Below are 25,159 nucleotides of genomic sequence, written 5' to 3' on the forward strand. Positions count from 1 at the left end.
ATCGAACACCAATGATGGAATGACTCCACTTGAGCTGTGCAGCATTATGTGGCCTCACGATTGAAAGTCTGGATGTGTTATTAGACAGCTTGGGTACATGGAGTGTCTTGGGAGGTATGCTTTATACTCTTAGTGAATTTTTGCAATTAAATTATGTTGCGTATATCCTTTTTTTTCCATTACAGTAGAAGTGCGTGGTGTTACCTGATGATGCTGTTACAGGCTCCACACAGTGGCGTACGGCTGCTGGCGGCGAACCTCTCGGCCCGTTGCGCCACCCCCCTGGCCACAGGAGGGAAAGGGGCGGGGCTAGGAGTGACAGGGGTTGGGGCGGGGTTGTGGACCGAGGGGTTGGGGATGTACTGGGGCGGCGGGGGCGCGGCCTGAGGTAACGGAGGCGCTTTGATGACGGTGGTGGTGGTCTTGCCCGGGTCAAACTTGTTGGCAAAGGAGCTGTCGGTCACCCACGGGGGGCGGTTGCCGCCTGCCGCCTGGGGCGCAGCGGCGGGGTGGGGGTGAGCTTGGGTGCGGTGGGGCGGCGCATGGGCTTGTTGTGCAGCTGGAAGAGACAGGAAGAGTTAGTCAGCTGATAAACCAAGCACGGCAAGTCTGGAAGTCCTGAAAATTGATGTTGCGTGATAATCGGGTGCACTGGTGCACAAATCCTAACCCAATTAGGGAAGACTGACAATCTGGGTTCACTTTGGCGACATTCTGAGAACATTTTAGTCCAACAAAGAACAGCGCCCATGTGACCATTACCAGAGGACACACCCACCAGGAACATGAATTGGGGAACTCTATCAGCCAATCACCTCAACAACCAACCAATCCAACATCCAACCAATTAACTAAACAACAAAATAACCAATACATTAACCAACCGACAATTTGACTAACCAATAATTCAACCAACTAGTTTACTAATAAACGAGTTAACCAATGCAATACAGTTGAGTAATTAGCTTAGCAACAAATCAACCCATTGACTAACTAATTGATTGACTAATCAACTAACTGACCGACTAACTAACTGACTAATTAATCACCTACACACTCATTAAAGTGTAATGAACTACAAACTAACTGGTACATTGAACAACAAATCCACTAACAGGTTAAACAACCAATTTATTGACTATTCAATCAACCAATTAACTGACTAGTCAACTCACTAATCAATAGACTAACCTGCTAACTATTCAATCAACAAACCAAAGGACTAATCAATTAACCAACTAATCAAGTACTCAACTAAAAACACCAACAATACATTGATCAACCAATAACTAATCAATCAATGAAATGAGCAATAACATTGGTCAACAGATGTCGACAGATTTTTTTTTTTAACAGGGATGTAAGTAAACTTTTATTTTTGAATTTTTGGCACTGATTCCGAATCTGCCCTGTTTTTTTTTTCTCTAACACATCATCCATTCTAATTAATAATAATAACAACAACAATAATAACTAATGCAATGTGTAAAGTAATATGTTTAGTGACATATTGAATGAAGGCTTATTCCTTTGTTTATTTATTCTTTGAAGAATTACTATTAAATATACAGAAAAACACTCCCATGCGCAGACCCGCTGTAACGTTCCTCACAGAATTAAAAAAAAAAGTGGAAAAATTAATTAATTGTTAAGGATGTGAATTTCTGCAATCTCTGTGAATATGATTCAGTCATAAATCTTTCGAACCTTAGCGCTGGTAAAGTAAAAAAAAGTTGGTCTGCCCGTTTCCAAACAGTACAAAAACAGTCGAGAGCCCTGCTTTAATTTATTTTATTCAAGTGCATGCAAAACATTCTCATGTTTGAGGTTGAATATTTGAATAAATTGGTCATATATTCTCATACCTACCTTTGCTAACTCTAGTTATTTGGTTTAATAGTATAACTTCATCAAGTTTCTTCTAACAATTCATATTGAAAAAAAAAATTACAGCATCAATTCTCGCTGATATCGTATTGGACGATATCGGTATCAGACATTACAGGCCACAATATCGGTCTCGGATTGGAAGTGAAAAAAGTTGTTTTGGGCACCCCTAGTTTCCACATAAAAAAAAAACAATAAACAAGAGCCTAGTTGACAAATTTCAATTTGAATGTGAGGATTCACGTAAAGGTCACGTTATGACCAGATTGGCCCTCTCACCTGGCTGCAACGGGTAGATGCAGGCTGTGCTGACCACCTTGGGAGGGGCGCAGCCCATGGGTATCTGAATGGAACTCTGCTGGATGGGCGGGGCCTGCTGGTAGTGCTGCGGAGGTGGGGCTTGCGGCATGGGCGGGGCCTGTTGGTAATGCACTGGAAGTGGGCCTTGCAGAGCGGTAGGCGCGGAGTTGGCAGGGGACTGCTGCCCAAATTGACTGGGGATGAAACAAGAGATGAGGCTGTCAAGGACCATACCAACAACTGGCAAGACGGCCGTGATGACGACGTAAGCTTAGTTGACGATGAAAATGAGTAGCTTAGCCAATTATGAAAAAGCAGGATGAACGAAACACCTTCTTGATAATGCGTCATTTTTCCTCATAAGTATGCGAGTACTTCAATTTGCTCCATGGCGAAGTTCTTGATTGAATTTAATAATGGACCACAACAATACTACCCAGTGACAAGAGTTAAAGTGCAATTAATTCATTTCATTGCCCCCAAAACATTGCTTATTTGGAGGGGGTTACTTTTTGATGAAGAGCTGTATAAAAACATAATACCGTTAACCCCAGTTTTTCATGGAAGTTGGCAGGTTTAGTACGTGTGTGAGCATCAGGGCGTGAGTTGCGGTCAACAGCAGCTCCAGCAGCCAGTGTTTTCATTCTGTATTTCAATTACAATTATTTTCTTTGATAAAATGGCTGAAGTTGCATCACCAAATGCGGCTCTCCTTGTTTGGTTGGAGAGCGAAAGCAAAAAAGAAAAAAAAAACAGACCAAGCAACGGCTCGGCTCGTACCTGGAAGACTCTTAAATCACGGCACTCTTAAGTCAAGGCAGCACTGTATCTATCCATTGAAATGAACAGCGTTCTCTAGTTTGCCATTCAGACGCAGCTGTGAAGTGGGCCTGGCTCACACAAGATATGTTAATGAGTGCTAAAGCTGTGCCGCATAACGCTTGAATGAGACGAGAGAAAAGCGATGGCGTTGCGATGGGGCGACCTGCTGCGACGGGTATTGGGTGGTGGCGGTACCTGGACACGGCCGCCTTGTGCTGGACGCCGGCGGGCGACTGATGCTTCAGACTGCAAGTGTAAGATACAAAACAAGAGCAAATGTCACCATCCGACACGTGTGGCGTTTGGGAGCCTCGGACAGAAAAAGAACAAGAAGACGATGGGCTCTCAACGTCAAACTGGTGAGGCCAAGTGCGTCAGCGAGAATTCAACTTCCTCCGAAATTAGCGACACCAAAACGTGACCCAATTCCAGAATGTTTTCTTCTCAATAAGTCACATTTTCAACAATGTTCTTGTCAGCGGATGCACAATTTTCCAGCAGAGCTTGAATGCAACACATTTCAATGCTGCATTTGAAGGCAACACATATACCCAGGAAAGAGCTTAAGAGTGGCAAGAAAACACCATCAAGATGTTAATCAACACTTTGTGGGGAAAGACCACCACCAACAACAAAAATCCCTGCTGCACATGAAGGCAACGTTTGCCAAACAAAAGACCACAACTGCAAGAATGTTAGTGCAGTAAGAATGACAAAGCACACACACGCACACGCACCCCCACACACGCACACACACATGCAAATGAGTATTAGTTTAGTGTGCCGCTGTCGTTTTGAGTCATGCGACAATCCAAATGCTGCTTTTGCGATGACAACAGAAAAGCCCTGAGCCCGTTTTGACGCCTGGATCTCCAAGTGACGCTTTCGTTGCACGTGAACTTGCCGAATGCACATTGAACACTTCATTAGGTACAGTCAATACGAACAAAAATTGGCTTTTACCGAAGGCTACAATGCTTTTGATGGACACCGTTTGGACAAAAATGTTCACTGAATAATAACAAGCACATTGTTAATTTATTCAACTTGATACAAAGAGTAATTGTTCATTTTTAGGCGCGCTGTAATCGTGGTAATAGTTTGGTGTTTTTCTTGTTACATCATTGACAGACAATTATAATAATTCTTTGAATAATTATCTTTGTGACAATGTCAAAGGTGAACTTTATTCATTTTGGAGAATGTTGCCAATGAGTGTACCGAATCAAGTGTCTGCTGAATCAGTTCTACTGCGCCATCCTGTGGTAAAAGAAGCTCACTGAGAATAGATGTGACAAGGACCACGGAGGGTTCCATATATACATATATATATATATATATGGATACACTCTCACATGTTGGGTCAATTTAGAGTGTTCAACCTACCATGCATGTTTTTGGAACGTAGGAGGAAACCGGAATAGAACATGCAAACTCCACACACAGAAAGAGGCCGGAGCCAGAATCGATCCCGACCTCTGCACTGCGAGGCGATCGTGCTAACCAGTCATCCACCGTGTATGTCACAGGTGTGGTGGGAAGTGGTAAGGTTGGAGGTGAATTGTGGTGTGCGGGGCGGGGCGAGGTGGTGCGGCATTTCCTGTGCAGGTTCTGAGGTGTGAGTGACACAGCCTACCTGGTCTTCATCAACACCTTAACATCCTCTTCCTCATCCTCCATTACTGTGAGACACAAACAAAACCGTCACTTGTGTGTTAGTGACGCAAAGTCTGGCCCGCGGGCCACATATGAGGTCGCCTACTGAGGATTTACATGATGAAGATTCCTGGAATATTTAAAGCACGTGATGGCGTCCGTCTTCTTACCACTTTTCATTTCTGTTTCCATCATCTGGGTGAGCGTTTGGAAGGTTTTGGACTGCATGCCGGCTTGGCGGCGGTGTCCTCGCTCGTCCTCATCCTCTCCTACCTCTGTGCTCTGGACCGCCTGGTAAACGGGCGAGGCGCTGTCCACCAGATGCTCTGGAAGTGGACTGGAACCAGACATAGGGAGGACGCCACCAGCACCAACCCACCCACATAAGACCCCCACAAAAAGGCAGCTCAGAGAATAGGGAGATTTCTATTGGGGGGACTTTTCTTGGTGATGAAACAAAATAAAAAAAGTAACTTTGGAATGAAATATATTAAATATTAATATATGAAATATTACAAATAATATTACACAAGGAAACGAACAGCTATGCTAAACACGGCAGAAAAGGGAGCTTAGAACATTTGCTTTGATTATTCTTCTTTTTCTTTTTTTTTTTTTAAATCTGAGAGATTGACACAGACTGTCAGAGGACGAGTGCAAACTTTTCACAAGATGATTTTGATCGTCTCGGAGCGGACAAAACAGCAAAGTGTTCATGCAAGACATGCCAAAATGCAGACTGCAACGCTTAATCATTCACTTATTTCCCTACTACGCTCGAACCACAATGCGGAGATTTTCATTTTGTGACCGCAGGCTTCGATCAAATTAATCAAAGAACGTCTGAAAGGGAACAAAGTCATCCAACAAATCACCAGCCAGCTTCACAAATCCAATCGTGACGTTTCCATCCTGAAACCTGATGTCACCTTCAGCAGCAACTTGCATTCACCACAAAACAACTTCCTTTCAAGGGGGAGACCAGACAGTCTAAGGAACCGGAAGAATGCTCATTCTTCATAACAATGGAAACCAAGGCCAACTGCTATCTTGGCAGCCACAATAAACAAGAGATGATGCAGTGTTGACAGGCGTCACATTGTTCACAATTTGCTCCACTTTGAAGCCGACAATTGATTCATAGATTTCCCAAAGAGTGAAACGACATTTTCTTGGCAACATCCGCTGGATTAGGAATTATTTACTCATTTTCTACTCTCTAATCAGCAGAGGTCGATAGTACCCTTAAACATTCAACCAAGAATCCCTTTGTTGATTGAGGACTAGGGAATGAGTAAACAATTCTGAACACAGCTTCATTCCCTGCTTATTAGTTGCCCTATACACGTTTTTATATAGTGTCGTGCCAGATATGGGCAATCCGTCCCAGGGGCGGAACGGGCCAGCCCTCCGGCTCGGCTGGACGTCCATTTTTGGGCCGGGGGTGTGTGACAAATTAAAAAAAAAAAAGGTTTGATTAATGAAGGCCGGTCGTGGATTTTAGTCCGGCCCACAATTTGTCACAATTTTTATGAATAAATGAATAGACGTCTATCCAGACCGCGGCTAGAGGGTGGGGTACTGACTGGCAAAAAAGGGTCAATTGCCCAGCTCTGTTCCCTAGTAAATAACATGAAAAGCGCTAAACACGTTTAAGACCAGGATATTGTTTTCAGCAAGTATTTAACAAAATGAAGATAAGTGAAATCACTTTTTGTCCATTTGTGATGTGATGAGTCACGGCTCACGACATTGTGGATAATTGACAGTATGATTATGAACATGTCATGTTGTTCTGTTTTAACTCGGGGCTCTTGTCACAAAGAGGACGAGGAGGAAGTAACAAAGCAGGTGGCCTCCTCACCCAGCATCATGTCCCTTGTTCATGGTCTGCCCGGCGATGGCGTCCATAATGGCATCCTGTGAGTACATGCTGATGGGCGTGTTGTACTGGGCGTGGATGATGGTGGCCTTGCCTCCCGGGCCCGTCACCTCAATGGCCTTATGGCTGGATGTGCCGCCCTCCTTCACGAGCACGCCGGCGCTGGCGGCACTGAGACGGGAGGACGGCGCACAGGTGAAAAAGACGCACTAACGTCAACGTGCATGCAAAGGTTTTTTCGATTGCGTGACGTAATCCCTCATGGGGACACTCCATTAGGGACACTACATGACCACATCCAATGCAAAAGATCCATCGACAGGTGGGGCATTATTAGGGATTACCTCTCGCACATGGAGCTGAACACACTCACACATTACTGAAATACTCTCAACATGCACCTCTGAAAGCCTCTCACACATACAACTATACTACAAACATTGGCAGTTATGTTGCGTGTGTGTTGTCGGAGCGCTTCAGTCACGCGGGTGAGAGCGTTTCAGCAGTGCATGTGAAATTATTTAAGAGTGCTTGTAAGCGTGAGAAAATAATTTTCAGTTGTGCATGTGAGAGCTTTTCAGTGATGAATGTGAGCAGATTTGGGTTGTATGTGTGACAAGATTTTTCGGATGAGTGTTTTTAGAAGAAAATCTCTTTCAGTAGTTTGTGCGATCATTTCAGTTGTGTGTGCGTGAGTGTTTCAATAGTGTGTGAGAGCATTTCAGCAGTTAAGTGACAGATTTTTCAGTCGTGAAGATCAAAGCTTTTCTATAATGTATATATATGAATGTGAGTGTTTAAATAATTGGTGTGAGTATTTTAGCAGCGACTGTGATTGAGTGGTGTATGCGTGTGAGAGCATTTCAGTCGTGTTTAGCCATGTCAGTGGCGTGTTTCAGGTGTGTTAGTAAGAGCATTTGATTTGTGAGTGTGTGAGAGCATTTCAGTAATTGATAAGATTTCAATTAAGTGTGAGAGAGTTTCAGTCGTAACTTTTTTGGAGACAAGTTGTAGAGAATATTCGTAGTAATGAGAGTTTTTGGGTACCATGTGCCAAACTTTAGCTGTGTCTTAAGCCCACGCTGATGCAGGATTTGCAACTGGTCAAAGTTAAACAAATATGAAGCTACTACGAACGTTGTATTCTCATTCACAGAGGTACAAAACGCTGAATTAAGCCAGATGTTTATCCATCCAGCCATCTTCTCTACCACTTATCCATATATAAAGCGCTTTGTTGGGAAATGTGCTAAATAAATGAACTTGTATTGTATTGTTTTGTGTGAGACTGCTTCAGTGGCGCCTATGAAAGCATTTTCATTGAAGGGTGTGGAAACATTTCAGCGAGAGAGGTTTGCAGCTGTGCGTGAGAAAGCATTTCAGTAGTGTGTCTGAGAGTATTTCAGTTGAGTTTTTGAAATGGTTCAGCAATAAGTGTGAGAGTGTTTGTGTAGTGTGTGAGAGGTAATTCTGACCCTGACGGCCCCTCAAGCACACGCATGTAGCCTCATCTAACATCCGGGATCAACATGCTCTCGCCAATCAAACGTCACGGACGTGTGACGTTTGCCGTTCGACCGGCAACACAACACAGCAAACCAAAGCAACGCGTATGCCGTCATTTTCGTGAACCGCCCACGCTGCTCGGCTTGATTAGTTTGACATGTGCACATGCATGCGCACGCACACAAACGCACCAAGGCATTTGTATCATTTTGAATATCAACCTGGCCTTTAAAGATCAAACGCAAAAAAAAAAAAAAGTGACAGCGGAACGAGATTGTGACCAATTGTGTCCTGTCGCTCTATGTTGAGCAAACTTTAGCATCCTCATCTTCATCTTATTGTAGAAATCTCTTCCTCTTTTTTGACGTAACACAAAGAGCCAAAAGACAAAGCAAAACACACACACGCACACACACACGCAAGTTATGTCATTGGTATTCTCTTTATGCTACAACTTTAATGAGGCTGTATGTGTCTTTTCAATGTCCAGTAGTGATGCAATATCATGAAAAATAGTGACCATGGAAAGCCTTCCATATGCAAATGAGGTTTCACGTAAATATCAAGCAAACATTCAGAAAATTCTGCAATATTCACAGGAAACAAATGCAAAAAAAAAAACAGGTGATGTCAAAGCACAAACACTACTTTTAGCAACAATCGAAGTACATTTTGTAAACTGTCAATCAGTGAATATTCAAGAAAAATTTGATCGAAAAAACGAGAGCCAATTGAAAGAAACTGAAGACATTTGCAGACTCTGCAGCCCAAAATAAACCAGTAAGAATTCAAATATTTTGGCCCTTTGGGGGGAAAAAAAATTGAGGGGGGGGGGGGACACCATTATCAAAATAGTTGCCGACTAATTTGGTAACTAATTAGTTGTCAATTGATTAATTGTTACAGTTCTATTCTGAATTCAAAGATGCAGTGTATGAAATGCATTTAATTTATTTCATCAGAAAATGAATAAAAAGGCCACTTTAGTAGCACTGCTACCTGAAAAACAAACACACCTCAAATCAGCAGCTTCTTCCTGGGCCAACGTGCCATGCAACTTTAAAATCAGCGCTACCATGACAACGCAAACACATGCGCACACTTGAGACTTGATACACTTGGCAAGACGATACTAACTTGGAAGCGGGGGGGCTGAAAACCTGGTTTTGGCCATTGGCACAGGATGAAGGCGGCCAGCCAATATGAGGGAGATGAGGAGAGAGAAGGAGATTAGTCGCGTGACATCACTTTTAGGAGGAGGAGGAGGAGAAGGAGACAGCTCCAGAGGAAGCAAGTAGGTAAACGTCTCACTGAGGAGGAAAAGTGTGAGTGACATCATCAGGAATTATGTCATTTGCTGCTTCTCTGGAAGAGGGTCCAACTAAACTAATCTTAATGGCGAACGGTTCCATACGTACAGAGAAACACCCTCGGAAATTCTCAAAATGCCTGCCAGCACTGGCAGAAAAAACAAAACACTGACAACAAATCAATGTGGTTCTCTTGGCTGCGAATCATTCCTTACTTGTAGTAAACCCGGCGAACACTCCCCCCCCCCCAGGAGTCTGGAAATTGGCCCCGATTGGGCTTAAAATGGTTTGACTGACACAGCAGTGTCTTTGTAGCCAAGTGACGCAACCTTCCAAAGCACCAACCAACCAGTGAGCAAGTCGCCACCAAAAGCATGCTGGGTAACGGAGTCGGAGCTCTGTTGCAAAACGTCCTCAAAACAGTCGACAGGAAGATGCAATCTCTGCAAAAGCAGGCTGGGCAAAATCTGATCGCAAATTCTTCTTGCCTCATCATGGAATCTTGAATTCTTTCATCTTTATCAACAGTCTTTTCATATTTGTTTCCTTTTCTTCCCTAAAATTGAGGAACAAAAATGCATTTTTTTTGTTTGACTGTTTAATTTAAATCATTTTAATGAATTTAATCCAATTAATACAACACTGAAATATCATTTGAATATGTTTTTTAAATTAATTGTTGACTGATTAACAGAGATGGGTATTTCGTCACAGAGACGGCACAGTCCGTCTGTCCGTCCCAGAAGGACAGCAATTTTGGGGACGGAGGACGACAATTTTTTTTTTTTTTTTTTTTTTAACATAAGCGATATACTTGGCTATGTAAAGAAGCAATTGAGAGCCAAAATAAGCATCTTAACTACATTTCTTTTGAGCAAAGTAATGAAGTTCAATAAATACAGCCATCTCTACAGCGGGACCCCTGTTCGAGCTCACCTGTTTTTTACCTCGTGTGACAACAACAATCTGAGAAAGGTTCCGCTATGCTGGGTAACTCGAGCTGTATTCAGCGTTTTTTTGGGGGGTAAAAGGCAAAGATAGGAGTCTCACAGCTATTCGTTTAAAGCTGCTAATGTATGTACAAATCCGTTTTTATGGCTAAATTTAGCTATTGTGGCTTTTAATCAGGTGTGTTTTGCACTCCGAAAATTACACTAAGTGGATGTGAATAGGAAATTAGCAAGCTGAAACTCTGCCGTGAGCCTGTCATCATGCACGGATGTTTTTTTTTTTTTTTTGTGGCAAGGAGTGAAATTCAAGGATAAAAGCGCTTTAAAAGGACGAGGACAGACGAGGACAAAGATGATTATTTTTATTATTTATATGAACAAATCCAAAGTAGCTATTCAGCACACAAGTTTGCTCATCCTGCTTTCACTTGGTGACGTTTTCAATTTGACAGCAATGTTCTGAAGCTCTTGCTTTTTTGCCGTTGTCACATGGCACGAGGCTCTTGCAACTTAGGTGGTGATCAAACAACACAAGTACAGTGGTACCTTGACTTGTATAATTGTCTAGATATGCAACGGGTTGGTGGGGGTGTTGGACAAATCACTAAATTAAGCTCCTCAACTCACTTCAACATGGCTCATTGGAACCAAGATGCCACAAGATGGTGTCAAAGCAATACTTTTATATTAGGGATAGCTTTAGCTTGACAAAAACAATGAGTAGGTGAAAAGTAAATCTCACATGAGTGTATCATGATGTATTCAGCGGTCTGTTACACTAACTTATTTGCGCTGTATTTATTTAGGGAGGAAAACAGCATTGTATTGGATTGTAAAAAATTGGGCCCGACAGACTTTTATCGACTAATGCAACTTTTTTTTTCCCACCAGAAAATAATCAGAATTGGCCAAAGTGTTTCCAATTAAAGGTTATTTATCAACTATAAATGCTGGTCAGTGTTGCCCAGGATGATGTCCTTGTGCCATTTGTCCATTTGATGGAGCGCTAACGCCATTCACTGCAATATGCTTAGGCGGAGACGATGTACTGTCCCAGTTATGGTGAGGCCATTTATTACAGTCATTTCATTTACAAGTGCTGCAGAGCCTCCTCACCATGATATTTTTTTAGTTTTGCCTAAGTTTCAGCCTTTGTGTAAATGTGGACAAAGATTTGTTGGGGGGGAACATTTTAAGAAGAGATTCGACAAATATTGGCTCTTTAGCGCTTCATGAGGAAGTGACAATATATCTTTATTTAATCGTCAAAAGTATAGCCAATTATGATTATTTTGAAAAGGGCAATTATCCCATTAATCAGTCAGGTCTTACTCTAGAATCAAGGTAGCACTGCAAGTCAAGTCCTAGCTCATCACACTTTTTTTGTTTTTTCCTGGCTACGTACCCCACGTGTAGGCCAGCTTGAATAGCTGCCATCTCCCTCAGAGTTTCCTCTGAGTACAGGCCGATGGGTGAGTTATACTGCTTCCTGTGGGCGGGGCTGCCGGTCGCTTCCGCGCGCCCCGGTGAGGCGTCACGGGCCGACAAGCGACCATTCACCTGCGACCACGGCCAGAAAGGAGATGGGGCAGATATATTTTCAATAAACTTGTTCATATGCCTCTGTTCTAACCTGTTTTTAAAGTCACCAGATGGGAGCAGTATAGCAGGTTCTCAAACTGCCGTCCCCGGTTCCCCAACATGCCATAGCATTGCAAATAGTTTGCAATTAATTCTGATGTCATTTCAAAAAGTGCATATGAACAAAGATGCATCAATGAAACACAGCATTAGTTGACATGCCTTCATGATTAAACTTGTTTTTTTTTCTCCAGCTCTATATTATGACAAGATCAAATTATTAGAAAAATAGAAATTTGGGGATATAAAGGTTTTTTTTTTTTTTTTTTTTTTTTCAGAATAAAAGGCATGTTATAAGAATCCCTTTGGGGAGATTCACTTGTTAAAATATGACTCTTCCTTTGTTAAACTTGACTTTAACATCATATTACTACCACTTATCTAGGAGAAATACAATGCTATTGTTGTAAAATGACGACTTTTTTCAAGTCGTAAGATTACGCATTCTTCTCTGTAAAAAAAACTTTTAATTCCTACAACATTTCGGATGAACTAATTAGGATAAAGAAGGTGGCCTTGTAAGGGGTTGCTGGACCCATAAAGTTTGAGAACCCCCGATATCCCCAGTACGAGAATTCATGTCAAATGAGTGTCCAAGGCTTTGGGTGGTTTCCTCAGCTTTGGAAGGCAAAATGTCACATTTGGGGCTTCCAAATGTACACAAAGGAACAGAGAAGAGTGAAGCACAACGGGAATGCTGACCTGCTGGTGAGGGATCATGGGAATGCCGGTGTCAATTCTCTGCGTTGGCATGACAACAGGACGCTTCGACCTACGCGGAAGAGAGCAAAATGTTCATGACACGGAACTCTTTCTCTCTCTGCCTCCCTCCCAAGTGTGTGCACAGTTCCCTCACGCAAAAAAATTTCCTTGAGCCTAACTTAACTCAGGATAGTGAGCAAAAAAAATAAACTGAACAATTTACAAAACTTGTAATGGTATGCCCCAGTTATAGGTGGGAGGTGCGGGTTACGGGATGTCAGAGTAAGGAAATACAGGCACGCTTGAATGCACGCTGCTGCCTCACGTCACTTCATACACAAACAGTAGTAGTGGCGCTAAAGACGCGTTCTGAGGCAATTTTTCTCATTTGGCCATTTCGCAAGTAGGTTCAACATGCGCACGAGGTGGACCGGACTAACATCCACTTCCAGAATTTTTTTTAATCGATATAATTTGTCACCCCGCGCCCCAAAAATGGGTGTCCGGCCGGGCCGCAGGCCCTGACCGTTCCGCCCCCCGGGACGAACTACCCAGCTCTGCTGATTCACTAGCTAACAGCCAATCACAATGATCATTTGTCCCAACAGCCCGACCCGATTCTACATGTTGAATGGGGCAAACACGCTTCAGAAACCCCAACAACGGGTCCGACTTTACAAGGTGGCGCGCCACACCAGACGCCATGTATCGACTTTCCGACGGCAGATTGGTGTGTTGAGGCCTTTAAAGGATACAGGCGAGGCACGGCAAGTGTCTTAAAGGGATAGTAGACTCGTTTTATCATAATATTTTAATTACTTATTTAATCAAATGTTAGATTTGAACAGTTTTAACATGTGCATTTTCATAGCTTTTAGGATTCATCTTCATTTTTATGTGGGTCACAGCGGTGTTTGAAAAGCAAGAAAAGAATGACAATGATGGTGCCACACTGACCGCAGGAACGTGACAACAAACATCTTCATCTCCACAGGCTCAATACACTCTCGCTGGGGGAGGTCAAAATCCATCTTCATCCTCAACCCGAGCATTGCGTCTTATCTGCATCACCCGGAGCACTGGTGCTTGGCTATGAGATGCACCGACATTCATTTCCTCACTCAACTTATCAGATCTTATCTATTTAAAAAAAAAAAAAAAAAAAAAGCTTTGGGGAGACCAAGGGGCAACGTCCAAATCCATGCTGCTGCAGATTTAACAGCATCACAGATAAGAAGGATATCAAAGAGAACATGCCAAATGTCATGTGATTGGACCACTGTATTCTTCTGGCTCGTTTGCAGCATCAGCTGGGCATTAGTAGTAGCGCTCTAGAGTGGTTCAGATCCTATTTGACTGGCAGGACCTTCTGTGTTCGCCGAGGTTGGACTGAGTCCCGCTCTGCCCCTTTGTGGTACGGTGTCCCACAAGATTCCGTATTGGGGCCCTTGCTGTTTTCGTTATACTTGCTGTCTCTAGGTTCCATCCTACAAAAACATGGAATTTCCTTCATTTCTCCTTGAGACCACTTTTGTCCTGCCCAGAGGATATCAAAATCTGGATTTCACTAAACTTCCTGAATTTCAATGAAAAGAAGAGAGAGGTTATGGTGTTCGGTCCCAGCGGCCCTTTTGCTTTCAATCCTGTTGACCTGGCCCCCTGGCATCTTATCTAAACAGTCTCAAACTTGCCCCCCCCCCCCTCCCTCAGCCTACCTTTAAAACTTGTTTGAAGACATTTTTATTCTTTAGCATTCGACTCAACATGAGACTGTCACTGTTTTTTCTGGTATCAATTGTATAGGTGTTTTAATTTGCGTTCTAATTTTCCTGCTAATTTATATGACCCCATGTGGAAAGCTTTCTTACAGCTCCAGCTGTTGTGAAATTCAAATAAATGAAATCTAAATAAAGTTGTATTATATTGTAGTAGGAGGTTATTAAATGACAGAAAATGGCCTACGTCAAAGATAGAAAGCTGCGACTGATGCGGCAAGCGGCAAACATACACCGTTTCTAATTGTTTTGAAAAATACTCACCGTTCTTCCACCATGGCCTGAAGTTCTTAGAGCGCCAATAAGGCACCGTCAGGTAGCAACAATTCAATTAAAGCGTTATACTCACCATGACCTGTCCAAGTCTCGGTCAGACAGAGGAAATTCATTTAATTAGAAAGGAAAAATTCGCTCAGGATTTTGTTTTGTTTGTCACATAAGGGCGCAACAGGAGTGCATGCCGCTTCCAATCGACCCTTCGTCAGAGGGCACTGTCCCCCATCTTCTTCACTGCTTTCAACTCTAAACAATTTTATTTTTTTCTTTTGTTTATTTTGGAAACCCACTTTTATTTCTTTACTTTTAAATGTTTTTGAAGTTTTGTCTTTAAATGTTGTCACCGTACATTTTAATAATTTTTGTAAGTTTTCTCTGCTTTGCCTTGAATCTTATTAGTTTGTTGCCTTGTGTATGAAATGGGCTATATAAATAAATCTGCCTTGCCTAGCTTTTGAAAAAGAATCACAGGCATGAGGTGGCTCAATATAGTGACCAAATTGCTTTTGTGAACTGTCTCCTCTGTGTTGTGTTGGTCATGTGATGTCTTTTCCCCGGGATCAACTTTCATGCGCGCGCAGGGACGCACGAGTCCACAATATCTTCATATCGGCTCACATCTTTGGCACGCACATTGCTACTATATTTGTGTTATTACTTTCCTTCCCCTCAATGAGCCATAAGCTGGAGTTCCCGGGAAGAGGAAAAGAAAGACAACAAAAGGGAGGAATTAAACTTTGCGCAAGGAAGAAGACACTTTTGCGAACATGAAGAATGCAAAACAAAATGAAGTCCTCCCAGGGAGAGAGAAACAATTAATTAACAAATAGTGATTTGAGGACAATAGCAACACAAATGACAAGAGCAATTTTGTGAACTATCTGAGGGAAAGATGTTTTAGGTCAGTGGTGTCAAATATGAGGCCCATGGGCCAGAATGACTGTCAGGGGATCCAATCCAGCCCGTGAGGATTGAACATATCAACTGCAAATTTTCAACCAAAGTTTAACTGTTGTTGCTAATTTTATCCACTGGATGGCACACTGAAAAGCACTTCAATGACCACAAACCACTTAGATGACATTCTGAAATTGGCTGCTACTCAGGATTTGAGGACTGAGGTTGCAGGAGCAAAATAAGCGTACTTCATATCTTCATATCAAATAATGTTCAGTGAAAATGTTGTACAAATCTTAAAGAGATGAACAGCTTCAGTTCAAAAGAGTGTGGTTTGGTGGAAACCCTTTTATGTTTATGACGTCCGGATTCCTGCTAACGGATATAAACGACCCTGTCAGTGAATGAGTTAGTGGTTTGGAAATTTGATTTGAATTTTATACTACTAATGTAGGCAACTATGGATGTGTTCAAGGCCCGTCAGTTGTTTGGTTTGTTTTTGCTTTGTTTTTTTTGCTATTTGCAGCAGGGTTCCAGCCCCATTACTGTATGTCGTGTCTCGATGTAAAAGTGGACAGTAAATGCAGTGTCCTGATTTGCTGGCTTCCATTTAAAAGGCACAGGCGGGTAAACACAACATGTTTAAGCTGGAGGGCGTTAGCTCGTACTTGGTCATGGTGAGCGCCAGATTGTAGTTGGCCATCTTGATCTTGTTCTGGGCTTCAAGGTGGGTCATGCCGTCTGTGCTCACGCCATCGATGGCCATGATGACGTCGCCCTGAACCAGGTTGGCGTGCGCCGCCTTGCTGCCCGGTGTGATCTAGACAAAATCAGCACACGCAAACAGAAATCAGTAAGCAAAGGTTAGGATCTGGCAGTGGCCACCTTGGCCTTCAGTGAAGTCCTGCTTAGTCCGACTTGAATAAATCCCCCTCATAATACCATCATTTATGACACCACGGCTAGAAAAATAATATACAGACACAAACTTACGCACAATTGAATGTTGGGCCATCTCAGTTTACGAGATTTAGCTTCTCTTAAAAGGTCCATCTTGAAAATGGCCTTGCAAGTATGTCTGCAATCAAATCTACACTTTTCCCTTCTGTGGCCATTGTGGGTTAAAAAAAGCAAGAATATATTTTAGATTTTAGAATGATCGCCGGGTAAAATTATCTGGCCTGGCCCTGCCCTCTTAAAAGTGATTATCTCATCACAGGACGCGTTCACACTTTCACTGTAAGGCCTGCAAGAAGGCACATTGTAAACAACTCGTGATTTTATTGGCGTTTGCAACTATCTATCAATTCTAGAGCCCGTTCACTAACACAGCACAGACGCCGGCATGGTTCATTCTGAAGGCGTGCTATTGAATCTGCGAGGCAACACAAGTAAGCTCAGTTCTAATTGGATAAAAACTCTCGCCGAAAAAATAGAACAGAGAAGAAAAGCAAGAAAAATCGGAAATCCGATTTTTGCTAAAAGAAATGAGCTTTTACTTTCTCACCCAGCTCTAGTAGCAAGTAATGTTTATGATTGTCATGCGAGTGACAGGCATGGCAGTCCAGCATCTCTACAAGTTCACCTAAGCGGAGCGGATCATCAGCCGGCCTTGGTGGCGACGCCCCTTGAAGCCTTTGCAGCTGTCAACACGCACGCATGCATGCATGCATGCGCGCACACGCCAAGCTTGCTCTTTTTACCCCCCAAAAGCCCCCCCTTTGTGGCTGCTCCGCTATTTGCAGCCACTGACCCATGAGTCACCACCCCTGAACTTTACAGCTGGAGGAGTCATTTTAGAAATTTGGGATCGATAATTTATCAATAACATTTTCTAATGGTATCAATCACCTAACTATTGCAATACATATCGATATCGAATTATCGGCACAGCCCTAGGCTGGACCAATGCATCTGTTCCATTTAAAAAACTTATTTACTGTATAATGAACTGATTGGGCCTGGTTCACCAATCGCCAAAATTTGTATAGAATTGATGCCAATTGAAATGCACTGGGGAAATATAGTGACAAATAAATCCTAAATATTCTCCCAAAACTGCTGAGAAACATTCAATACACTGACAATGAGGTTAAAATAAAAACAGACACCCGTTAAAAAAATAATGATCATAATTGTTTACAAATTTGGGGGAAAATTGGAACAAAACAAACCTTTGTGCTGCTTTCTGCCTTTTTTTTTTTTTTACAGCTCAGAACATCCCTGGAGTGAATGAGATTGTGTTTTCTGTAATGTATTATTTTGCGGATCCAATCAATGACGATTATTTTCCGTGGCTTCAGTCATTTATAATGTTTGTTAAGTTATTTAAAATTAATACTGAGTGGCCGTAGTCATTGCAAATGTTCATGAAATAATTTAAAACGTGTAGAGTGTGCTGTTAGTCATCAATAATTGTAATAAATAATTTTTTAAATGTACTATGTGTCCGAGGTTAACGATAATATTCATGAAAGGATTTCAAATGAGCCAGTATTCATTAATATTATTGACACAATTATTTGCAGTTATTTTAGAGTTTCATAAGTCATGTTGTTTACAAAATCAGTGATTGATGATAATGTTAAAAAAAAACAACATTAAATGAGGAGGTTATTGATTATGTTTCGAAAAGGATTTAAAATGACTTCAATGCTTCTGTAGTCAATGAGCATGTTTATAAAATGCTTAAAAGATTTTCGTCCATGTCACATGACCATCAATTGCATGCCATGCCATGCTTTCACTCATGGTATGTGCTTGGCTGATGCCGTCATTCAATGAGGGTCTGATAAAGTGCACTAATTTGAGCTGCTTGATGATGGTTTGCAGGAACATCTGGCCTACTTAAACACTCGCGAAAACACACACAACAGTTCGATTGAGTACACCATAAAAAAAAAAATCAATAAATCAATAAAAACTTGAATGCAGTACAAAACAACATTAACACATCAGAGGATCAATTATGTGTCCTCTATTTTGATTACCTCAAGTGCAAATTTGAAGGTACAGGAAAATCTGGATCAATTTCACTGACATTTGTTTTGTGAAAGTGCTATATAAATAAAGTTCCGTTGTGTTATTTATTCATACATTTAACATTCTCCCTGTTATTGGTGTTCAGTGATTCAAATATGTGCTTTTACTTTGTAGATGAAGAAGGTTTGTGTTAATGTTATTGTTTAAGTTTTAAAAATCATCATCGAATAAAATGAAAGCACACAATTGAAAGCAGCAATTGTAAGTCATGGCATCCCATAGGGTTCTGTGCTTAGACCACGACTATTTATTTAATTGTCAACCAACAAAACATATTGTCATACTGCACAGGACAGGTAGAAATTGGTCTTTCGAAAGTGCAACTCTGGAGGCTTAGGGCCCAGCCCAGTGTAATGTAATGCAAACAATTGATTGTACCGAAAGTAAGTGATGGCGTCCCGCAGGGTTTCATGCTCAGACCACTATTATTGACTTAGTAGTCCACAAACAGAATGTTTGAATATTGCACATGACCCTGCAATAATTATATTTTTTAAAAATATGTCTTTCTAAAGTGTAACTATGACGGCCCAGCTGAGTGAAATAAAATGAATGCAAACAATCAATAGGAGTAAAACAAAGTCATGACAACCAACAGGGTTCTGCGTTACTTTAGACCACTAATATTCTCTTCATTGACCATAATGAACACGGTATTGCGGTGAGTACTGCATATGACTCAAATAAGATAACAAAATCTGTCTCGCCAAAGTGCAAGGTTTAACTCGCAACAGTCCTAGCTGTGATGGGTGATTCCGAGTAGACTAAAAATATCCGCAATATCTGCTCGGGTTATCTTGGCCATTTTAAAGTAACTACAGTGACCCCGCGCACTTGCAACAGTAGATGCAAACAGACGAGCTAACTGATAAGACGTGTATGTGTTGTCAGTGTGTGTGTGTGTGTGTGTGTGTGTGTGTTGGTTGACCTTCAGTAGCTAAAAACGGCAGTGTGCCTGTCAACAGTTGCGCTCTAACAGCGGCGCTTTGCAAGAAGAAGTTGCTCGTCCCACTGGCTTACATCAAGTGGACCCGTCCAGGTACTGTACACATTCCATTTGCTCAAATTTGGAATTGATACGTAAATATTTGAACGTAAATTTTTGACAGCCTTTATATAGTGGCAAAGTTTTATGTCTATGTGTCAGGCAGAAATTCATCATTTACATACGAATAGCACATGTGCAGGACAATGTCGTTTTTTGGACAGTCATGCATGCATTTCCTGAGAAGAGTTTGCAAGTACAGTAGCAAGCAAGTGCAGTTATGTTTTGAACAATATGTTTTTTGGTTTGACCTGTACAAAAGCATGCCGCAACTTAATGGCAGCAGAAAAACAGTGCGTCGCAGACTAACAAGGGCTGTTTTGTGTTACGTTAGCATTGTCAGTAGTTATGAATCATTTACATAGAAGAATCCTTTGCCTAAGTCAACCTTTGATGAGTAGCACTGTCCATGCAACATTCTTTTACAAGTTCGTGTTTGGACATTACAGTTTTCGCTTTCTCTAATATTGTACGGACACGTGAAAAAAGACCAAGAGCTGCTTTTTGTCCAGGTTTTTGGAGTCGTTGATGTTTGGCTTACATTGTGCTTCAAATTGTTGGAGGTGCAACGCTTTACTGAACTGACTGATTTCTCCTGTTTTCTGCAATCACCAGGAATCCGGAAACATCACATCTCATTCTACCTAATCATGAGAAATCATTTGGCGAAAAGATGAGCAATGACATGTTGCACGAGAGAGCGGATCTTCACATTCTACAAAGTCAGTCACAAAAGCCCCGAGCAAAGCAGCTGAGCGATCTGCCACTTGCGAGTTGAAGAAGTCCAAATGCCGGATTCGGGTATCACAGCGATGCCAACGCGGATTAAAAGAGCAGATGACTTTCAAGATGCTCACATTTGTCGACGTGAGCAGAAAGAGAAAAATGATTGAACGCGTTGACAAGAAAGCAGTGTGGCACAATTGTGACGTGAAAAAGAAGGAAAGACGCCGATAATAAACTTCATTGGGCTCATTTAAAGTCGAGTCCTAGTTTCCGCAAAATGTGTGTTTTTCCGAGACATATGGTGACAATCGAGTGACAATCGTGGGCCTTTCACACAGAGACCAACGGAACGATACTGCCGTGTCTGTATGCACTTTAACACAGCAACCGGCACATAATTAGATGACATAATTGCAGGTCCTCCAGCAAGGGTCACCATCCTTTAAGTCGCAGAAAACTACTTGGGGATGCTGATTAATACGAAGGGTTACCAGGTTGATGCACACTTCTTTTTTTCATTAATTATTAATGATATGTCTTTTTGAGATTTTTTTTTTCAATAATTAGCAAACATAAATGTCAATATGCAAAACTTTTTTCTCAATAAATTTCTGCCATTGTTCACATGATCACTTCTACAACATTGCTAGGAAATCACAATGAGCTATCAGTGGTGAGTTATTATGTATTAGCTAGTTATATATATATAGTGGTGAGGCCTGCAGGTTAGTCATGTGCTCGGGGGGCTACCTGGTGACTGCGTGTGCACACCTCGTTGGTGACCCTTGTCCTAGAGAATTCCTGATTCAGGTCCAGCAGTACAGGCGAAAATGAGCTCTATAGAACTGCTTCAAGGGGAACTACCATATTTTCCGGACTGTAAGCCGCTACTTTTTTCATAAATTTTGAACTATACGGCAAATACAACGGTGGAGCTTTTCCGTGGATTTTTCTTTCACCGGTAGGGGCGCTCTATAGTTGAGACAATACATTCAATGAATTTCGATTTTTTTTTCTCTTGGGTCTGTTCTGTTTTAATTAGCAAAGTTGTTGCCGTGTTAAAAGACACTGTTTTAACAATCTGTTTATGTACCTTTATGTGCATTCACAGTACGAAATCGTTCTGTACATGCAGTAAACAACTATTTTTTTTTTTCAACATAGAAAACTGCGGCTTATAGCCTGGTGCTGCTTGCATATCGTTGTTTTTTGTTTTTGTTTTTTTTTTGTTTTTTTCAAAAAAAGGGTTGCTGCGGTTTATATGCAGGTGTGGCTTATAGTCCGCAAAATATGGTAATCTTAAATGGATCTAAAGAGCAAATTTGATGTCTCAGAAAAAAAACACTATGTTCGTAGTGATGTAAAATGTGCATATCTTGCATTTAAAACACAACAAAGTTTTGAGTTCTTGGGTTTAGTTCCCTTTTAAATCTCGATTTAAAACTGAAATCTCAATTTTAACTGCCGCTTCTCTTGACTCTCTTCTCTTGATTCCATCAGTTCACCATCAAATGGACTCTTCATGCTGTCAAATCCAGCATTGTATAAGCATCATAACCACTGCAGATGACAACACTGGAGCCTAGAACTCAAAATTAACTGAATGCTCATGCTGAAAGTGGACACGGATGGATGAGACGCCAGAACTTTGTTAGACATCAAAATCCTAATGTGGAGCAGACATGGCATGAACGCAGCAGATTGCATGATTTTGACTTTTCTATTTGATCATGTTGCGGTCTGCTTTAGGTGTTGCAGCTCACCTTCATGAAAGGATCAGAAGATGAGAACATCAGATTTGTTGATCAACCAACAAGAACCTTGAAATTAGTGATGTCTTTGGTTCAAAGGATCAAACCAGTTGGTGAGCTTCTTTGAGCATCTTTTGTGAACATAGAACTGGTTGCTGGTCCCAGGCCCATCTTCATCAACTAATTTCACAGGATAATCCCAAATCCGAGGACTCATTGGGCATGGACTTGGATCCTTGTAGGGCTTCATTACGGCCGCACGCCAGTACACAGTCTGCATCTGCAATGCCCTGCTATTCGCTGTTGTCTGCATGTGCCTTGCTTTTGCCTGACCTCCAGTCAAACATTACATTACATACCTGCTGCTTCTATAACCGCGTGTAGTACACCATACATATACCACACCTTGTATGTATTAAACCTACATGTACCACATGTGTGTATGACACCTGTATACACTCCACTCTTGCACATTATGATGCAGTCAAGGAAAACTCAATTAAAAGGTGCTGGCAAATGAAAATGTCAAGTCGAAAAAGTGTTGAAAAGTCAACACCGCAAGAGTGACTTCCTGACAAAAACGATCACCGTGTAACATTCTCAAAGTGCAACAGAGGATCCTGACTTTGGTCTTCCAGCTGGTCTATTCCGAGCACACGTGAAACCAACACTGCTTCCACTTTTAGGCCTCGACGGATCCGCTTTCGTCCACCCTGGACAAATGCTGAAAGCTGCCACACCCCCGCCACCACCCCAATGGCACCCCGCACACGCACACCTGACTTGTGGCCCCAAAAAGACTTTTGCCCTCAGGACACGAACCACAAAAGAATTAGGAAGCCAATTGTTGGTGCCGGAAGCATTTGTGATCTTTTTCTAAGTCCTTTGAGACCACACGTGAAGGATGGAGGCAAACCAATATAAAAAAAAACACCATGATTGATTCCTAATGAGTCATTGTACTTGGGCTGCAAATAATGATCATCCATTAATCTTTCAATTATTTTCATTTATAATATTTTTATTTTCAATTTATTTTCTCAAAGAACCAGATTTTTTTTTTTTCAGATTTCCATCCCTTTATTTCAAATTGACAGTGCAGAAAATGCACGTGGATGAAACAATTATGATTCAGTTACTGGTTTGTTCCACAACAGGTCAGAAAATCGGCAAGAATCTCGATCATTCTTTGCCAAAGTAAAAACAGATGTTAAAACAGTTTTTGTTACACTTTTCACTTCAACTCAATGTGCTGCTCCTTCTGGTGTGCACGTCTGGGCCACCTATAATACAGACATCGGCTATACAGAGACTCCTAATTGCTCTGTAGGACGCACTAATATTAGTTGTTCTTCACAGAGGATAAAGAATATTTGCCAGTGAATATTGATATATTGTACGTGCATATGGTGCTTACTACACTGTTTCTGTTCCAATAGCTGCTGCTCAAAGTGTTATAACACCACCGCCATTGATGCTAATTGTTAGCCTGTCAATGGAGTTCCCCATTATGAGTTACCATTAAGCTAGCGGAGACTATCTGGTTGTTTTAAAAAGAATAATAATAATAATAATAATAATAATTCTCTTAGTTTTATTTTTGCTACTTGTTGTAAAGTGAGTTGTGTCACCAGCATCTCAAGTTGAGGCGAAAAGTTAGCCAAACAATCGCTGACATCTCTACAAACTCGGAAGTTGAATCGCTAGCATCTCAAGGGTACTAACTGCACCAGGCCAATAAAGATGTTTCTGGTTGAGAATCTCAAAAAGAAGAAGAAGAACAACAACAAATCTCGTTCCTCCAAGGAGAAGAAGAATGTGAGCGTCATCTTACCCTGGAGATGGTGAGCGGCATGTTGAAGTCCTTCCCTCCCTGGAGCCGGAAACCCCAAGGTCCGGGCCCGGGCAGCGACACCGTGTACGAGCTCATGTTCCAAGCGAGGGAAAAGTTCCTTTTTTTTCCTAAAAACGAGGTGACAGCTTTTTTTCTTGTTGTCGTCTTGGCTCAGTGGTCTATGACGGCCAGAGCGGCGGGACGCGAGGGTGGGCCGGGGGCCTCTGAGAGCACAAGAAGAAGAAGAAGAAGTAGAAGACGCGATGAGTTGAACACAATGAAGAAGTGCGAGAAAGACCAGAAGGGAGAGGACTTGCCTGCTCGGACGAGCTTTAGTGACAGGCTAAGAATAGACACAGATAGCTGGGTGGCATGGTGGAGCATGGAGGGTTGTGGTAGATGGAGGGGGGGGGGGAGAGGGTCACTGGACTTAAATGGCATGAAAGGGGACACTTGCTATGGCATGCTCACCGTGATTCACCAGCGCTAATATAGACCAACTTGATTCTTTTAGACACCCTCATCCAGACTGCCCCTTCAGGGTCTCCCTACAATGGGCGAGGCCAGTGATAATAAAACAACGAATAGGCCATGTGTGAAAAGAAAGGGAGCCATTGCGGAAATGTCACATAGCCTATTAATGAGCGTTGGCCAGTCATAAAGCCACAAAATAATCCTGACGTGCAAATAAATGCAACAATATGTCGGGCGAATCAAAGTGAGTTTTTTTTGGTCTGGAATTCTCAATTGTTCAGCAGAGATGTAACAATTCATCGATGAATAGACAAATAATTGTCAAATTAATTGATAATTAAAACATAATTAACAGAAATTAAAACAAATTGAGAAGTCAAGTATGCTTACTACAGTATTAGACATTGATATAATATAAAACTATATAATAATCTTTTTTCACAATTATTCCCATTTTGTAATCATTGAGCATAATAATCTTAAACACCCTGAACTGGTTGCCAGCCACATACAGACAAGGGCCACAATGACACCTAGGGACAATTTAGAGCAGGGGTGTCAAACTCATTTTAGCTCAGGGGCCACATGGAGGAAAATTTCTTACGAAGTGGGCCGAACCAGTCAAATTCTGATATATAACAAAAAGCAATCGCCGTCAATATGTAAATATGCAGATTAGCGCT

The 25,159-nt window shown here is 41.8% G+C and overlaps 1 protein-coding gene and 2 long non-coding RNA genes across 5 annotated transcripts in view; 2 read left to right on the plus strand and 1 right to left on the minus strand.

The window, feature by feature from the left end:
• Positions 1-25,159, minus strand: part of LOC148330280 (LIM domain-binding protein 3-like) — a 32,611-nt gene that overhangs the window by 6,230 nt on the left and 1,222 nt on the right. Inside the window, exons 2-11 of one of the 3 annotated variants that reach the window (XM_088304332.1) lie at positions 24,003-24,226; positions 16,273-16,424; positions 12,657-12,726; positions 9,191-9,213; positions 6,530-6,718; positions 4,836-5,002; positions 4,646-4,691; positions 3,205-3,255; positions 2,167-2,381; positions 205-559 (exon numbers count right to left, since the gene is read on the minus strand). In XM_088304332.1, coding sequence (XP_088160458.1) covers positions 205-559; positions 2,167-2,381; positions 3,205-3,255; positions 4,646-4,691; positions 4,836-5,002; positions 6,530-6,718; positions 9,191-9,213; positions 12,657-12,726; positions 16,273-16,424; positions 24,003-24,098 — 1,364 coding nt within the window. In that variant the 5' untranslated portion in view covers positions 24,099-24,226. Of the gene's footprint in view, positions 1-204; positions 560-2,166; positions 2,382-3,204; positions 3,256-4,645; positions 4,692-4,835; positions 5,003-6,529; positions 6,719-9,190; positions 9,214-11,718; positions 11,874-12,656; positions 12,727-16,272; positions 16,425-24,002; positions 24,227-25,159 lie in introns of all 3 variants that reach the window. The other 2 variants (XM_088304333.1, XM_088304334.1) reach the window with 2 other exon arrangements.
• On the plus strand, positions 19,585-21,046 carry LOC148330281 (uncharacterized). The gene is made up of 2 exons (XR_015845022.1): positions 19,585-19,685; positions 20,307-21,046. It is a non-coding gene; the product is annotated as an uncharacterized LOC148330281 (long non-coding RNA).
• Positions 21,685-22,601, plus strand: LOC148330282 (uncharacterized). Its single transcript, XR_015845023.1, has 2 exons — positions 21,685-22,281; positions 22,361-22,601. It is a non-coding gene; the product is annotated as an uncharacterized LOC148330282 (long non-coding RNA).

The sequence above is a fragment of the Idiotropiscis lumnitzeri genome, chromosome 9 (genome assembly GCF_059441095.1).
Source record: "Idiotropiscis lumnitzeri isolate Australia: NSW breed Sydney's pygmy pipehorse chromosome 9, RoL_Ilum_1.0, whole genome shotgun sequence".
NCBI classification, from domain to species: domain Eukaryota; kingdom Metazoa; phylum Chordata; class Actinopteri; order Syngnathiformes; family Syngnathidae; genus Idiotropiscis; species Idiotropiscis lumnitzeri.